Below are 16213 nucleotides of genomic sequence, written 5' to 3' on the forward strand. Positions count from 1 at the left end.
AAGAAGCATGGCCAGCAGGTCGAGGGAGGTGATTCTGCCCCTCTGCTCTGCTCTGGTGAGACCCCACCTGGAGTACTGCGTGCAGCTCTGGAGCCCTCAGCACAGGAAAGACATGGACCTGTTGGAGCGGATCCAGAGGAGGGTCACAAAAATGATCAGAGGGATGGAACGCTTCTGTGATGAACGTTGGGGTTCTTCAACCTGGAGAAGGCTCTGGGGAGACCTTAATTGCAGCCTTTCAATAATGAAAGGGGCTTACAAGAAAGATGGAAAGAGACTTTTTACCAGGGCCCATAGTGACAAGACGAGGGTAATGCTTTTAAACTACAGGAGGGTAGATTTAGACTAGATATAAGGAAGAATTTTTTTATGATGAGGGTGGTGAAACAGTGGCACAAGTTGCCCAGAGAGGTGGTAGATGCCCCATCCCTGGAAACATTCAAGGTCAGGTTGGACAGGGCTCTGAGCAACCTGATCTAGTGGAAGATGTCCCTGCTCATTGCAGGGGGGTTGGACTAGATGTTCTTTGAAGGTCCCTTCCAACCCAAACTACTCTATGATTCTCCAGTTCTAATAATTAAATTTGTGGCTCAGTGTTAACGCCCAGAAAACATTCTCTTTCTCTAGACTCTTGTGGTTTAGGAAAGTTTTGCCAGGCTGAAAATGATGTATTTCTTTTCTTTGTTTGCTGTGTGTGTCTAAATCAGTGGAAAAATGATTTTGTGTATTTGTGTCTGAGCTCTGATGTGAATGGATGCATCTTCATTGAATGAGAATAGTCACTCTTTGCACCAGGAAAGGATCTGGCCCTAGACTTAACCAGTGTGTCACTGATACCTAATGCATATTCTGTAAGTAAAAGCACTGTGCTTAAACAGTGTGTCATCTGCTCTTTCGGTCCGCTTAGAGAGCTAGTCTTCAGTATTACCATAGGTAATCTCTGTGATGATACTTTCCAGTCTTCTTCTTTTGTATAAATTATTATATACAAATTGTTGATAAGGGTTATAATACATTCACTATCCACAGTTGTTGCTTTTTCTCTAATCTGATTTTATTGGTTGATTAGTGTTTGTTCAACTCAGCGCCTCTTTAACAAAAAGACTTAAAGGTGGATCATGTCATGTTTTCAAATGTGTCCTCTCTAAATACTCTTTCTTAAAAACAAGATGTAGCTGAAGATTCATAAATAATATGGTGCTTTTCTGCTATTCTGAAGTGATGCAGGCTCTCTGAGAGGGAAAAAGTTTAATTTACAGTGGAAGGAAAACCCACTGAAGCTATCAGAAAGACAATGTAATATAAAGCAAAAAACCCCACCCTATTTTCTAAGGCTTGGGAGTTTACTAGTACTTTTTTGGTTTATCTACATTTCTTTTTCTTCCTCTTCCTCTTTCCCACACCTTTTTCCAAGACTTTTTGGAATGCTGGATGTCATGCAGAGGTAAAGAACTCCCCCAGTACTGCTGCCTCCCTCACCCCTATAACCTGAGCTCCTCTGAACTGTCTTTTACAAAAACTTCATTTGAAGACAGCGAAGACCTGGGACTTGCCCGTTTCACTGTTAGATGGCTCTGGTTGTGGATTAGCCTCATTACTGAACTCATTTCTCATTTTAGTTAGTTTAGGTTTACCTTGCAGCACTTGTTTCTTGTTTTGCCCCTTCCCGCTAGATCAAATCACATTGGGAATGGGAGAATTGTTCTGCCGTTTTAAGTTGTTGGTGAGGTTCCTCTCGCAAGCGGCTCTAAAGTATTGCTATAGTCACTGGAAGCCATCCGCTGACCTTAGGCTCAGCTGTAGCTCAAACTAGCCAGCTCTATTTTTGTTAGTTAGTCCCTAACTACAAGCTTTTGGAGGCTGAGAGAGTATTTTGGGAAAGTGCTGTTACATTCTTGCTTTGCTCCCAAGCTCCTTTCTAGGCATCTGCTGCTGAGCAGCCAGAGAGCGAGCAACGCACAGATCCCGTTACGCCTAACGCAGGACCTGGGTGCAATGCTCTGGATTGCAAGCTGAACTCCTGAATTATCATCCAGAACAGTCCCTTCTGTGGTTGCTGAAAAAGCCTGGAGGTGCCTGAACATCCTATTTCCCGTTTTATTTTAGCTGTGAAATTTACCTCGGTTCATGGTGTTGCTTCTTTATGCGTGCCCCAAATTGTCCCATCTGAGCAGAAGAGCAGAAGGGAAAAATAAGTCTGTCTTCCCCCTCATCTTGAGGACTTTCAAATCCTGCCTCCAAGATAACCACCTGCCTGGGCTTTCCCTGGCGTGCAGGGAAGGGAGGGCTGTGTAACGCCACCGCCGCCGCTGGGATGCTCCCCCCGATGGCTGGAGTGGGTTCCCTGTGTCTGCTGTTGGAAACAGGCTGGAAGTTGGCAGAGGTTTGTGCCCTTGCATCTCACGTACGGTGCTGCAAGGTCAGTGCAGCCTTTTCTCGGGAGTCTTGGGGCCCCTGGCTCGGAGGAGGAGCTGGGCTTCGGCACGTTCCCCTGCAAGTTTGGAGATGAGGTTCTCCCTCTTTTTGGGAGAGCTCCCTTGCTCCTACCTATTATAGTTATTTTTATGAAAAAAGGCCACACAACGTCTTCCTCCTGTTCTGTTCCTTGTTGGGAAAATGAACTTTTATGTTTCTTTGGGAGAGTGAGACCCAAAGCCCAAGCGGGGATCTGGGCTCCATGTTCCGTTTGGACTGCAGTGCAGGCTGCAGCCTCTGGTAAGGCTCCTGGACATTAGGCTTATATATTATTATTATTATTATTGGTCCTGCTTCTGTATGCATGGTGGAATGTCTTGTTGAGTCAAATGCATGGAGTATCAGTAGCAGAATTCCAAAAAATATGGTCTGGATTCTGTTACAGAGACCATTTACTTACAAGTTAGGTAAAATATGTCATTGCTTCGGTATCTGTTTTATTTCTGATCCAAAATGGCTGTGTTCCCACAACTGGTTGAACGTAAGGAGAAAAAGCCAGCAGAATAAAATCCTTATGTCCTGATTCTCCTTACAGCTACGGGAACAAAAGTTGGAAGAAACGCAGAGGAGCTCTGCAAAGTTTATTGCATTACTGCACCAGCAATGTCGCAACAGATTAGTGCCTGCATCTGCGGAACTGTGCATATAATTGAGTAGAGGTGACTCTTACAGTAGGAAAATTTTGTTACATTATTATTTTATTACAATAGGTTATAAAATGGGCAGCATAAACTGTAAGTTTAGGGCCCATCAGAGGTGGTGTGTGCAGCCTGACAGGTGCCAAGCTTCTAGTTAAAGCCCTCAAAGAGAAATGGTAGAGCAAAAAGTGCATCAGGAGAGATGTGGCTGATTCTTCCTTGAGGTTAGGAGAGTTGAAGCAGTCTACGGTGCTTAACCTATAAGCATGCTGCTTTTAATTTTCCATTTTTATTAACATGAATTATTAACATCATGAATATTAACACAAAACCTTTCTCAATTTCATTTTTTATTAAAAAACGAAGGGTAAAGCTGGCACAGGCATGGAAGAAGTCACCACTGAAAGCTGCTTGGAGATAAGGATGTGGAGCAGGAGGGAGGTAGGGGTAGAGATTGGGAAATGTTGTAGTACTGTATGTACCTCAGCATTGGGATGTGAAAGCTAATTTTAATATTTAATAAAATTTTAATTTTGCTCTTTTTAAAAAAAAGAAAGCCGTTATTGCAAGATCTTAGTAGAAAATGTAAGTTCTCAAATTCTGCTCCAGTGAAACCTATGATGGCTCACAGAGCTTTCGTAATGCAGTACAGTAAGCTGTCTGGTCATGTTATGTTGGTCCCCCTTGCTTCCCCCAAGTTTGGCATTAAAAGAAACTCAGAAAATTAATTAAGCATGTTCCAAATACTTCTTTATGTAGTTTTTTGCCTGAATGCCGTGTGGTGGTTAGAGCAATCAAGAGGAAGAAGGGACAGCCTTCCTCAGCATCGCAGAACGAGTGAGGTGGCCCCCAGGATCGCCTTCTGAGTCATTGCAAAAACATGAAATATATTGCATATAACTGATTCGTCTTTCCTCATCCTTCCATATACTGCATACTGAAGTACTGTGACCTTGGTGTGTATTTTGTGGCATAGCACCTTTGGGTTATTGATTGGATTGATTAGTAGCAAATAAGAGCGAGCAGCAATATTTACTGACAATTTCTGTCCCTTGGATGGGGGAGGCAGGCTCCCAGAGCCTGGTATTCAGCCACGGGAGTGTTTCATACTGGTGCAGTTCAAATTGCTCAGTGAGTACATTTGTGTGTGATAGGAGCAGGTGTTGTTACTCAATTGAATGGCAGCTTTTTTTGAATTCACATGGGTACTTCCTGGGGCTCGCCCCCTTCGCTGGATGCACAAACCAGTTCTATTTTGAGGCAGAACTGCAGAACCCCTTTTGCTTTAGAAATGTCAGAAGGTAAGACAGTCTTCTGTGTGATTTCAAGGATTTCCCAGTTCCAATTGAGTTGGGCACATCAAGAATGAGCGCTGGTTTTTTTTGTGTGCATGCGTGTGTGGTTATTTTTCTTGTGTTAATAAATGAGCCTTTTGTTGTGGAAGAAAACTGATTTTTGTAAGGTCCACCATTAGGAGTTACAGGAAAGGCTCTTGTTTGAGTTTGCTGTAAAGAGTTCAGTCGATTCTAATGCTTTCCAAATTGGCTTTCTCTTTCCTAATCTGTTCTGTGTAGAAGCTGTGCGTTGTAATATATGAATGTGTGTTTACTCCTGAATAAATTAACAGGGGTTTTGCCAGCAGGCATGATGTAATGTGATTTTTTTTTTAATTAATAAAGAAATGGGATATGTAATGCATAATGGGTTGCACACTGAGCGACATTAGATTAACTAGGAATTGAAGAACTGTGTGTCCTGCTGATGGTGGACAAAATCAAAGGTGTTGACGGATTCTCTCACTCCATCACAAATAAAAAAGACCTTGAGGTTGTTTATTTGAACAGAGGGAACATAAATCTAGCACACAGATACCAGTAAGCAATAGTCCTGGATTTTGTTTCTTAAAAAATACGATGTGCAATATAATAGAAGTCCATTATTATATGTCTTTATATCGTTATATATAGCTGTAGATAATATATAATTTTGTATGGCCAGGAAGGAGGTTGGCAAATGTATATACAACAAGCAATGTGGATTTATAGACTGCCTGCTAAAGGTTTACATTTATCCTTAATTTACTTTGTGGGTCCTATCGGGTCCTTCCTGAGAGCACTAAAAATGGTTGTCTCACATTTTACAGTACATTTGAAAAGTGGCGTAATATGATTTGTGCCTGAATTTATATTTCAGAGGGGAATTCAAGTTATTACTATTTCCTCCTATTAAAATCATCAGGTCCTGAATATGTTCAGCTGAAAAACAGGACTGTCTAACAGTCTTTTACTCAAGACCTGTAAGGAATCAATATAGTTCCCATCAGTACAGTAAATTACTTACTGAGCCACTTACAGTAATCACGATGCACAATTTCTCATTAACCCCTTCCCTTCACTGTATAGAACCAATACTGTCTTAGAATGAAGTTATTTTGGAACATATTTGTAAATCATTAGACACTGGAGTAATTAGTTCAAAATTTGGTTACTAAGGCTGCTACTTATCTGTAACAGTTCTGTCTAATATCTGTATCAATGACCTGGATGAGGGGATCGACTGCACCCTCAGTAAGTTTGCAGATTACACCCAGTTGGGTGGGAGTGTTGATCTGCTTGAGGGTAGGAAGGCTCTACAGAGGGATCAGGACAGGCTGGATCGATGGGCTGAGGCTCATCGTTCAACAAGGCCAAGTCACAACAACCCCATGCAGTGCTACAGGCTTGGGGAAGAGTGGCTGGAGAGCTGCCCTGCACCTGGGGGTGGTGGTCGACTGCTGGCTGAATATGAGCCAGCAGTGTGCCCAGGTGGCCAAGAAGGCCAACAGCATCCTGGCCTGTATCAGAACTACTGTGGCCAGCAGCACTAATGAAGACATTGTACGTCTGTACTCAAGACTGGTGAAGCCCAACCTCAAGACAAGAGAGACACTGAGATTCTGGAGCGAGTCCAGAGAACGGCGACGAAGCGTATGAGGGTTCTGGAGAACAAGTCTTATTAGGAGCAGCTGAGGGAGCTGGTGTTGTTTAGCCTGGAGAAAAGGAGGCTGAGGGGAGACCTTATCGCTCTCTACAACTACCTGAAAGGAGGTTGTAGCCAGGTGGGGGTCCGTCTCTTCTCCCAAGTAACAGATGACAGGACAAGAGGAAACGGCCTCAAGTTGTAACAGGGGACGTTTATATTGGATATAAGGAAAAATTTCTTCTCTGAAAGGGTTATCAAGCCTTGGAACAGTCCGCCCAGGGAAGTGGTTGAGTCACCATCCCTGGAGGTATTTAAAAGATGGGTAGACGTGGTGCTGAGGGACATGGTTTAGTAGTGGATTTAGAATCATAGAGTCATAGAATTGTTTACGTTGGAAAAGACCTTTAAGATCATCAAGTCCAACTGTTAACCTAGCACTGCCAAGTCCACCACAGTCCCTAAAATGAATATTCAGGATCAATGCTCTGTTAACTCACTGTCTTTTAGTATTTTTACATGACTTCACCATTAGTGCAGGTTTATTGTTTTCTTTCAATAGGATAAATCCAACATCGTTGTGACTGAGCAGATGGACACGCTTGAGCCTGTGTAGCAGGGCGTAGGAGCTCCAAAGGTAGTGGTGGCTGGGGAGAAGCAGCTGGGGGTTGCTACCTGGAAGAGGTGCTTGGGAAGAGCCAGGGTAAAACTGAGTGCCAGAAAGACATCCCCTAACTTGGTGCATTTTCGGAGACCATTGTTGCGTAGGACATACATAGCTCAAAGGCCTGTGTCAGAATTGAGAGAACAGAAAATGACAGCATTATTTGATGGAACATGGAGAGAATTGGGAAAGGCAGTGCTAAGGTGAGAGGAAATTCTGCCAAATTAAATACCTATGCCAAGTTAAATAGCTTCACAGATATATTACTGACAACTTAATAAATTTGTCAAAAACACACAATAAGTTTGTCAAAACCAGACAAATTTAGAAACAAAGTAATGTCTTGGTTGTTGCTAATTTTGTATTTGAAAATGCAGCTAAGTTAAAGGTTGCCTTTTCTTTCATATCCTGTTCATGCTTGTGGTTCAGAAGTGTGGAGGAAGGGCAGAAAGGTGCAAGAGAACTGTGACCTGAGAGGGGGTTTATGGAAATAAACTGATTTTATTGTAGATTTATTGACAGCAGTAAGAACAGTCATCACTTCTTGTCAGAACTATAAACAGACACAATGTGAAGACAAAGGATGCAGATAATGTTCAAAAAGTGCCTTTGTTTACATAGCTGGTTTTTTGAGTTTGATCAGACATTAATTGACCAGTATGACCGTGTTTTCTTTTAGGAACTTTACTGTAGAGCTGGTCTCATCCAGATCCAGGAAATAATGAATGAGAAAGAGCCAGAAAATCATCTTATTCTTCTGTGATGATGTTAACAAATAAAGGCGTGTCCACAGCTAATTTGATAGATAAGCAAATGCCTTGCTGTGCTTTCCTGTGCTTCCACTGGAGACATACTGGAGTCATGGGCCTCTCCCATTCCTGTGACTTAACCAGAAAGTAATTCCTACAGCTCCATGGAGGTTTGCTGCATTTGTTAACAGGATGAGAAAGCACAAGAATGCTGGCTCTGATGTTCAAGAACTTCCTCAGTTGGAGATCTCTGATATTCATCAAAGTTAAATAGTCTTCTTTGCTCCTTCTGGTCCCTATCATTAGAAACTGTTGTTCCCTCTGCTTTATTTCCGTACCAGTGTCCCTCGTGTCTCCTGTCTGTCTAAGTTGGTCCCCAGTTGAGAGTTGTTCATCGTGTTGGAAGTACCAGCCAGCTACCAATAGCAATTCTGGGAGCTAATTCTCCTCCTAGGCTGGCAGCTGCCATAATGCTAGAAGGTAGATCAATAAAGCATTTACTGCTATGGTGGGTCTCATGAAAAACGAATGCATTTTTATTTTTGAAGCAAGTGAGTCTTCTCTGATTAGTGAGATATTAGATAGCTGAAGTGGGGCAAAGAGGGTGGTAATGCAAGCTGCAGTTTACCAAGAGTCTGCACCAGTCTTATGGCTAAAATGATTTGTAAGATGAGCCAGATCCAACTCTTTTGCAAGAAAAGCTGTAGATTTGCTACAAGGCATTGATGACAAAGTGGCTGATGTGTCTGGTTGACTGGTGATGAGATTGGCATGAGAAGGACAGACGTGCTCATGAATTCTCATGTGGAAAGCAGAAAATCTAGGATTGTAGATCTGATGGGCTAGCAAGAACAGCGTCATGAAGTTTGCTCTGAAAATTTGATCGATTTCTGGTTTGTGCTTCTTTTACAAGATGTTTCTGAACCCAGCGTCCTCAATTGTATTCATATCCATTTGTTCTCTTTTCAACATAGTTCCTTAGTTTAGTAGTTCTTCTCTTTGCCCGACGTTCATCTCCTTTCACTACCCTTGTGAGGCCGTTTTCATTCTGTAAGTGACTATTCCTTTCTCACCTCCTCTCATAATTTCACCATTCCTCACTATGTAGTCATAGCTTCTCTCTTTGCCTATTCTTGTTTGAATTCTTCTTGCCTGAGTACATGATGAGAATGTTATACTTGTGTCTCACCAGCACCTGAACAATGATATTAATGTCTGTGTCTCTGTCATGGAAATTTCTTACTTGATAAGTCCTAGGAGGCTTGTTTTTAAGCACTGAAGTGAAGAGAAGCCAACAATCAGCCTATATAAGCAAGAGGAAAGCTGTGATCAGACTATTTGAAGTAGAAAAATCCAGTGAACTAGAATTATGAAACTGTTCTACCCCGAAACTAGAGAAGCACATTACTGTCAATTAAGTAAGAATATCCTTTCGTGTCAAGAACAATCTAAAATGGTGTTTGCACCATTTAAGTATAAACTTGAAAAAGTTTTCATCTTGCATAATTTAGGGGCTTAGTGAATCCCATGGTCCTGTTTTTCTAGGTTTGTCAGCTGGATCCATCCAGAAATATGATTAAAAGGCTGAAGTTTACAAATCATGGAAGCAACAGATAACAGAACTGTTAACCAAATAATGCAATGCAAGAACTAGAGAACACTTGAAGCAATTAGTAAGAAATAAATATAAAACAGACAAAAATGGGCAGGGAGCTTCTGGAATTTGCTACCCCAGGAGGCTGCAGAGGCAGACGGTACCAGGAAGATCAAAAAGACAAATTTATGGACATCAGGAAAATAAGTAGGTGCTAAAAATGCTGTACTCTCTAATAACCCTAGTATAACGGCTCTGGATGCTGGCACGATGCAAAGGAATGACTTCAGAAAGTTGGCCTCCCAGTAGCTCTCCCAAAATGTCTCTCCTACTGCCACTCTGAATACCGGGCTGGGTGAGCTGTTGATCTGGCATTAGGGCAATTTTTAATGTCCTTGTGTTCTCCACCCTGTTCTTTCTTTTCTAGATTCGGTGCCCCATGGTAGGTGAACTGAATTTCTTGTCTTGATATTCAGGTATACCTATCATATTGTACCCAGGAGACAGGATCACCTTTCTTGGCCATATTTTGCACACATCATTTGTTCCCACTAGTGGTTTATCATTTTCATCAACTTTAAATTAGTCTTAGTTTTCTTCAGGGTTTTGCGTGAGACCAGCCTTTTACTAACTATCTGCTCTCACTTACCTTTATTTCTTCAGTTTTTTCTACGCATTTAATAAGTCCTTTCTTACCTATTCATTCACCTTCATTATAAGAGTACTTTCAAGGCTTCTCCCATGGTGTCCCTCTGGGTGTCTGTCTGTGAACTGGCAGTTGGCACGGCTTCACAGGCTCGGGGAGAAGAGCAGTAGGCTATAGCAGTGCAGAGAGCTACGAGCATTTCTGATTAGGTGCATCAGGCTGTGCCACATTCCTTGCTCTAGGGCCAATGCCAACCTCATCGGACCAATGCTTACACTCATATTAATGTTCTGTGGCATGCAATGTTTCTCCCTCCATTCAAATTTTCATCTAATCCCAGCTTGATCAAATGCGATCTGCAGCAGCTAAGTCATATTAGAAAAAATTAGGCCATCAATCCATTATTAAGCTGGAAAGTATTTTATAGCCTGTGTCTGGCCTCGGGGTGTCTCAGAACGTTCCACGGCTGATCTGTCCTGAGTATAAGAGGGCTGGGGTTTAGGTGCTAAAAGATGCATACAGATATTTAGGGAGTTGGGGGGATTTTTTTAAAGCATTTGGTTTCCAGCCTTGCAATTAGCTAAAGCCAAGGCCTGGGTGTTTGTGACTGCGGTCTTTATGGTTCTGATGGTCAAGGTGCTTTTGAAAAAATTCTCCTGGTCTCTTTTATGCATGTAGCTGCTACATCTAAGAGGGAGTGTCAGTTCTGTAGGGTTGGGAAATTTTCCTGAGATGTAGGTACAGTTCTTTTACTTGTGTCCTGGCAAAGATCAGCGTACACTCTTAGAAAATTTTACCTGTGTTACATGTTCTGCTCTAGATAATATAGTCTATCCAGGACTCTCTGAAAAAGAAAAATCTGTCCCCAGTTTTTACTGTATAGCTGTCTCTCTGTTTTAACCATGATGCTTGCCAAAATGACCATCTTCTGTGTATGCTTATTCATTTCCTTCGTTAATCTTCTCTTTTTCAAAGAAAATAGATCTTTGTCTTGAGCTCCTTAATGCAGGTTGTTTCACAGAATCACAGAACAGCTGATGCTGGAAGGCACCTCTGGAGATCACCTAGTCCAACCCCCTACTCAAAGCAGGGGCAACTACAGCAGGTTGCTCAGGACATTGTTAGTCAGGTTTTGAATGTTTCCAAAGACAGAGACTCCACAACCTCTCTGGACAACTGGTTTCAATGTTCAAATAACCCTTAGAGAGTTCTTAGCACCAACTGATAACTCTTTCAGATATGTACAGTACAGGAAGCAAGACTGTGAAGCATCTGAAGTCATTAGCTGATTGTCAGGACCTTGGCCTTAGTAACTAATTGGCTTTGGTGAGGATCCAGGCATTAGCGATATCTTTTCAAAGGCGTGACTTAGTACCAGAGTAGATAATTATTCCAGTTCTGACTGGGATGTTGTTGTTCTGAGTGTTGAGGGGGAAGAAAGTATGGGGAGGATTGAATTTGCTTTAGTTCAGGTCACTTACTGCATTTTTGGAATGCCACATTTGGATGTTTGCCTTCTCGCCTCATCACTGCCTCAACGTGTCACATTGGATTTGGTGCAAGAAAGAGTTAATTTAAGGCAACTCGTGCAAGCTGCTGCAGATAGTATGAGTCAAAGACAATTTTTTCCAATGGCATTGTGCTTTGAGCCTAAGCTGCAGAGGACCTGGCATGCCAGGAGTTGAAAAGAGACATCTCTTGTGCACACTCGACTTCCACAGGCGGTGACTGGGGTAGAAAACCGATTTGAATATGAAATAAGGAGCTGCCCAGAGGAAGTAAAGAGTAATGACTATATCCATGGCCAAAAAGAGGTGGAGGGCACTGGATGAAATGCATGGCCTCTGTCTGTCCTTTCTTATTACTGTTGCTGACTCCCTGCCCTAAGATGACATGTGTGTTGGCGCTCTTTAAAAGGATGACTTGTTTAGTTTTTGTTTGCTTTCAGTTGCTAGATTGACATTACAGACCAGATTGCTGCATATCCTTTATAAATTGCTTTAAGATGTTTTAGTGTGATAAGATGATATAAAAATTGAAGTCATTACTACTATCTGTATCACCAGGGGAATTGGACAGCTGGCATTGATCTGTAAGAGACTAATTTCCATATTTTGTTATTACATTAACCCATAGAATTATTCTTGTTTATGATTTCAAAGAAAGTTTTCCTAATCAAAAGGTCATCCTGTGTAGCATGTAATGCTTGAGAGACATGGAAGGGCAGAAAACTCATGAACCCTGTCATTTTTTATCTGATCAATAACATCTTGCTTTGTTAATAGTAATATCCCAGTATTTTACATTACATCATATCAAGATCCCACCAACTGCTTCACAGAACTGCTTGTGAGGGAAATCAAGCAGTTAGTGAAGAGTCCACCGCTAACTGCTTGGTTTGGGGCAAATATTATGCACCCCTTTAAATTCTTGGCATTTATCTTAAAATTTTTAATTAAAATAATCATAAAAATTCTGTACTCGTTGCTGTTTTGGAAGGAAAGAGATTGAATAAGACCCTTATCTTGCTGTGTTGAGTAACGCTTTATGATGAGCTCAATTGTACCATTCATCCAAAAGCCACAGTAATGGTAGCACAGAGGCTGCGGTGTTGCAGAGGGAGTAACTTGCTCTTCACTGTTATCTTCTGGTTTCCTAATAAAGCCTGAGAAATCAAAGAAGAGATTTTTAATTATTAAAAAGCACTTACAGTCAGGACTAGAGGAGGTAAAAAGTTGAGTCTGTTTAAAAAAGTGTTACAAACAACATCCCATTTTCCAAGGTAGTATCAATGTAGCTCCAGTGTGATTTGCCAGTATTGGTCAGGGCACCTTTGGACAGCAAATGTATATGTTGGGAATCAAGGGTCAGTAGAGGGCTGCAGGGCACTTCTCCCTGTTCTAGCTCACAGCAGTGGTGACGACCAGAGAAACTTAAGTTTTGGGTTTCTTCATAAGGTAAAGCTCTGCTTGATGCTTTGGTTGTCTCCTCGGTCCAAATACTTCCTTAATGTTGGCTCAGCCAGTGTGCTGCCTTCCTCCTACTTACTTATAGCATAGAGATGCCCAAAAGATGGAGTCAGAGTTCCACTAGCACAGTCTGGGGATTGTGGATTGTTTGATTTTTTTTAGTATCTACGATCTGTGCGGGACTGTGGTTCAACATTACCCTAATGGTAAAGATAAGTCACGAACTGGGAGTAATTGCCTGCAAAGACCATAGACTCCTTATAGTTGGGCAAATGCTCTTTTATAATTGGGCAAACATCTTTTCCAGGGATGGTTTGGATATAACTGCTCATGCGAAGGGAAATCTCTGGCTCTTCTGTTTTGCTGTGATAGGTTGCTGTTGAGAGGGATTTGAAAGGCTGGACCACAAAGTACAGGTCCTCCTGAGAAAAGGTGCTCTTACACTATAGACACGTCTGAATTGCAACAATATTCATCCTCAGTATATCTTAAATTGATTAAATTGGTCAAATTCACTTTCACTTGTGGTTTCTAGAAGTAATTTAGATGCTTGAGAATAGACGAGGGTCTATTTAGACACCTGGACCAATTGTAGACTTGTGGGGGTTGTCCCACTTCTGGGAGACCAGCTGGCATTCAAGAACAGCAATTTGTTGCCTAAATGGCACAAGATACCTATTTTACATGCTTAAATGTCTCACAAAGCATCAGAACAATATATAAAATCAAAAGAAAAGGGGGGAGTGGAACACAGATGTCTGACAGTAAGGAAATACCTAACCAATGAAACAGTATCTTCTCAGACTGAGGTATTTCAGGTCTGAGACTTTTTAGTGTAGCAAATTAGCCTGTTAGAGTGAGAATATCACTTTAGTGGATATCCCTGGGTGATTTTTCTTTTTGACTTTTGCATCCAGGCCGTGCTTTGCTGAGACTTACTGACAAAAAGCTTGAACGAATGGGCATTGCCCAGGAAAGCCTGAGACAGCACATTCTGCAGCAAGTCCTTCAGCTGAAGGTGAGAGAAGAAGTCCGAAACCTCCAGCTGCTTACACAAGGTATGAAAAATAATTTTGATATGGGCAGTTATTGAGATCAGGTAGAAGAAGTTTGCCTGAGGGCATAAAAGGTGACTTGACGTTCTCCTGCAAGAAATGATGCGTGAAAATGCCTCATAGATTCCACATGCTTTCCAAGCTGGGAACAAAAGGTAAAATACTGCATAAATAAATAGAGATGTTCAGCTGCCTGTTTTGCATGATGAATAGGCTCCATCTACAGCTTGATGGTAGTCTTACTTAACTGTCTGCTTACTAGGATGAAAATAATTACATATAAAGGGCACAAGTAGTGAACATGCTGTCTTTACAGACATTGTACATTTTGCGTTAATTGTTTACTTTCAGTGTTGGATAAAAGAGTAATCTCTGTAACCTGTTTTATGGTAGGAGCTGTCAGTGGAAAATTACCTGTTAGACTCTGTTTTTTGCAGATGGCTGATTCCTTTTTTTATGTTGGAGTAATTTTATTGACTTGAATAGAGTTGCTTCTAATTTATGCTGCTAAGAAAACGCAAAACTGGGCTCAATATGGAGATCTTGATTAGAAGACAGGGAAGAAAGAGTAACAACAGAGCTCGTACATATTTTCCAAATGAGGTTAAGATGTTTTATAATGACTTGTGATATTAGCTCTATATTAAGGTTTTTTAACAGCTGTGGTAACACGGAAGAAAAGCACTCATTATGGTGACATCCTCTGCTATGTATTTGCAATACTTTCTCAGCGTCAAATGTTGCTTGGTAGTCCGGTGAGATAGTATAAACCACATACTTCTGTGGTGTTTTGGTTCAGTGCCTGTTATATGTCACATCGTATGAAAAAAATAGACTTCTTCAGTACATGCAGTGTATTTTTAACAAAATGTCCTTCACACATGACATTGTGTTCCTGATTAAGACTTGCTCACTGTGTTTGGGGAAAAGCTCTCTGATTAGAAGAGTAAGCTGCATTTTATCTGAAAGAGCCAATGTCTCAACTGAATTGTTTTTTCAGGCTTAGTGTCACGCGGATTGTGATGAGGAGCTTTAGGCCTCCTTCATTTTGCCATGACCTGTGAATATGACCTCACCTCATCTTGTGATATGTCAAAAGCGGTGCACATGCTGAAGCATCGGTGTCTTCCCCAGATGTTTAGAGCTCTTCCTTTTCCCTTCATCCATTCATCCTTTCCCCTTCATCCATTCATCCTTTCATCCATTATTCCTACGTCCTTTTCTTCAGTGTTGTCTGGGTTGTCTCTTCCCCTACATCTGGAGTGGTACTTGAGAGACTGCCAGACTGCGAAGTTCTGGTCACCAACCATCACTGTTTTAGGTCTGCTTACAGAAGTTGGGAATTTATTGATATGGGACAATGAAGACCCACTAGCTATAAATTTGTGTCAGTTGATCGCTGATTTCTCCATAAACCTGTATTTGGCATTGAGGACTATGTGTTTCCAGGCTTGTCCTTCGTTATTTCTCTCTGTTTCCCCTCTGGACACATCAACTGGTGGATGAGTCATGATCAGTCAGACAGTGGCGACTGACATTTCAAGGAATTCAGGGCAGCATCCTTTGAGATTTATTCCTTGCCCATGCAGCTGAGGATACAATTTTGGACTTTGGGAAGAGGATAAATAAACACATGCTGGACTATGAAGGACAGGCTAGTGATAGACATATGGATGACTGTTTAATGCAGCCTCTCTCTGCCATGTAGAGAGAACTTTGTTATTTACTCTGATCATATAAAGGCATGCCATCATATGCTTTATGAAAGCCAGCACAAGCTTACCAAAAATGGTGCTCTGCAGCTCCTGCTGCCTTCCACGACAGTGGTGCTGGCCATGGCGCTGCACTTCAGCTCCACTCCGTCCTTCTTAAATAGAGCTGAAGTTACGGGGCAGCACAACAGTCCATAAAACATCGCCCCGTGCAGCAGAGCTGTGGTGATCGCGTGATCCCAGAGCAGGGGGACAGCGAGTGGTAGGGTGACAGCAGTATTCCTATCCCTTATCACCTCATTTACACCAAGTCGCAGTGTGTCTGTTGCAAGTGCCTGTTTGCAAGCACTCTGGTTAAGATACAATTTCTCAACTACAGTGCTGCGTGTAAAGCTGTGTGCGTGTCAGTTGTTCTCTGAAACTGGTTCTGTCTCCTTGCCCAGCTTCTTCAAACTGTCCGCACGTATTCTTGTTATGGTTGATACGTTCCTAATCTAGGTTGGTACCGGAATAGCTTTCTGTAAGTGCTTTTCTGTTTTGGAGAACATTTGGAGAACGTTTTTTCTCTGAAAAGTAACACATTTGCATGCCAGCAGTTTCTGCCTTTTGGAAATTCCGCTTGCGAAATGCAGGTCACAGCGTAGCCGTTGCTACATTGTGCTTTGCTGTCCTCCAAAATGTCCTCCAAAAAGGGGAAAAAAAAGCCCTCTGTCTCTCAGTGCACAACTCAGGAGATCGTTAGGTGAAAGAGCC

General features: G+C 41.9%; 1 protein-coding gene across 8 annotated transcripts in view; it reads left to right on the top strand.

The window, feature by feature from the left end:
• SAMD12 (sterile alpha motif domain containing 12) overlaps positions 1–16213 on the top strand; it is a 190444-nt gene that overhangs the window by 82853 nt on the left and 91378 nt on the right. For all 8 annotated transcript variants that reach the window (XR_008464747.1, XR_008464748.1, XM_054190516.1 and 5 more), the window contains one exon: positions 13611–13751. Coding sequence is in view for 6 of the 8 variants with exons in the window: in XM_054190516.1 (XP_054046491.1) it covers positions 13611–13751 (141 nt within the window). In the remaining 2 variants the exon portion in view is untranslated. The remainder of the gene's footprint in view (positions 1–13610; positions 13752–16213) is intronic.

This window comes from Rissa tridactyla, chromosome 2 (assembly GCF_028500815.1).
Source record: "Rissa tridactyla isolate bRisTri1 chromosome 2, bRisTri1.patW.cur.20221130, whole genome shotgun sequence".
NCBI lineage: Eukaryota > Metazoa > Chordata > Aves > Charadriiformes > Laridae > Rissa > Rissa tridactyla.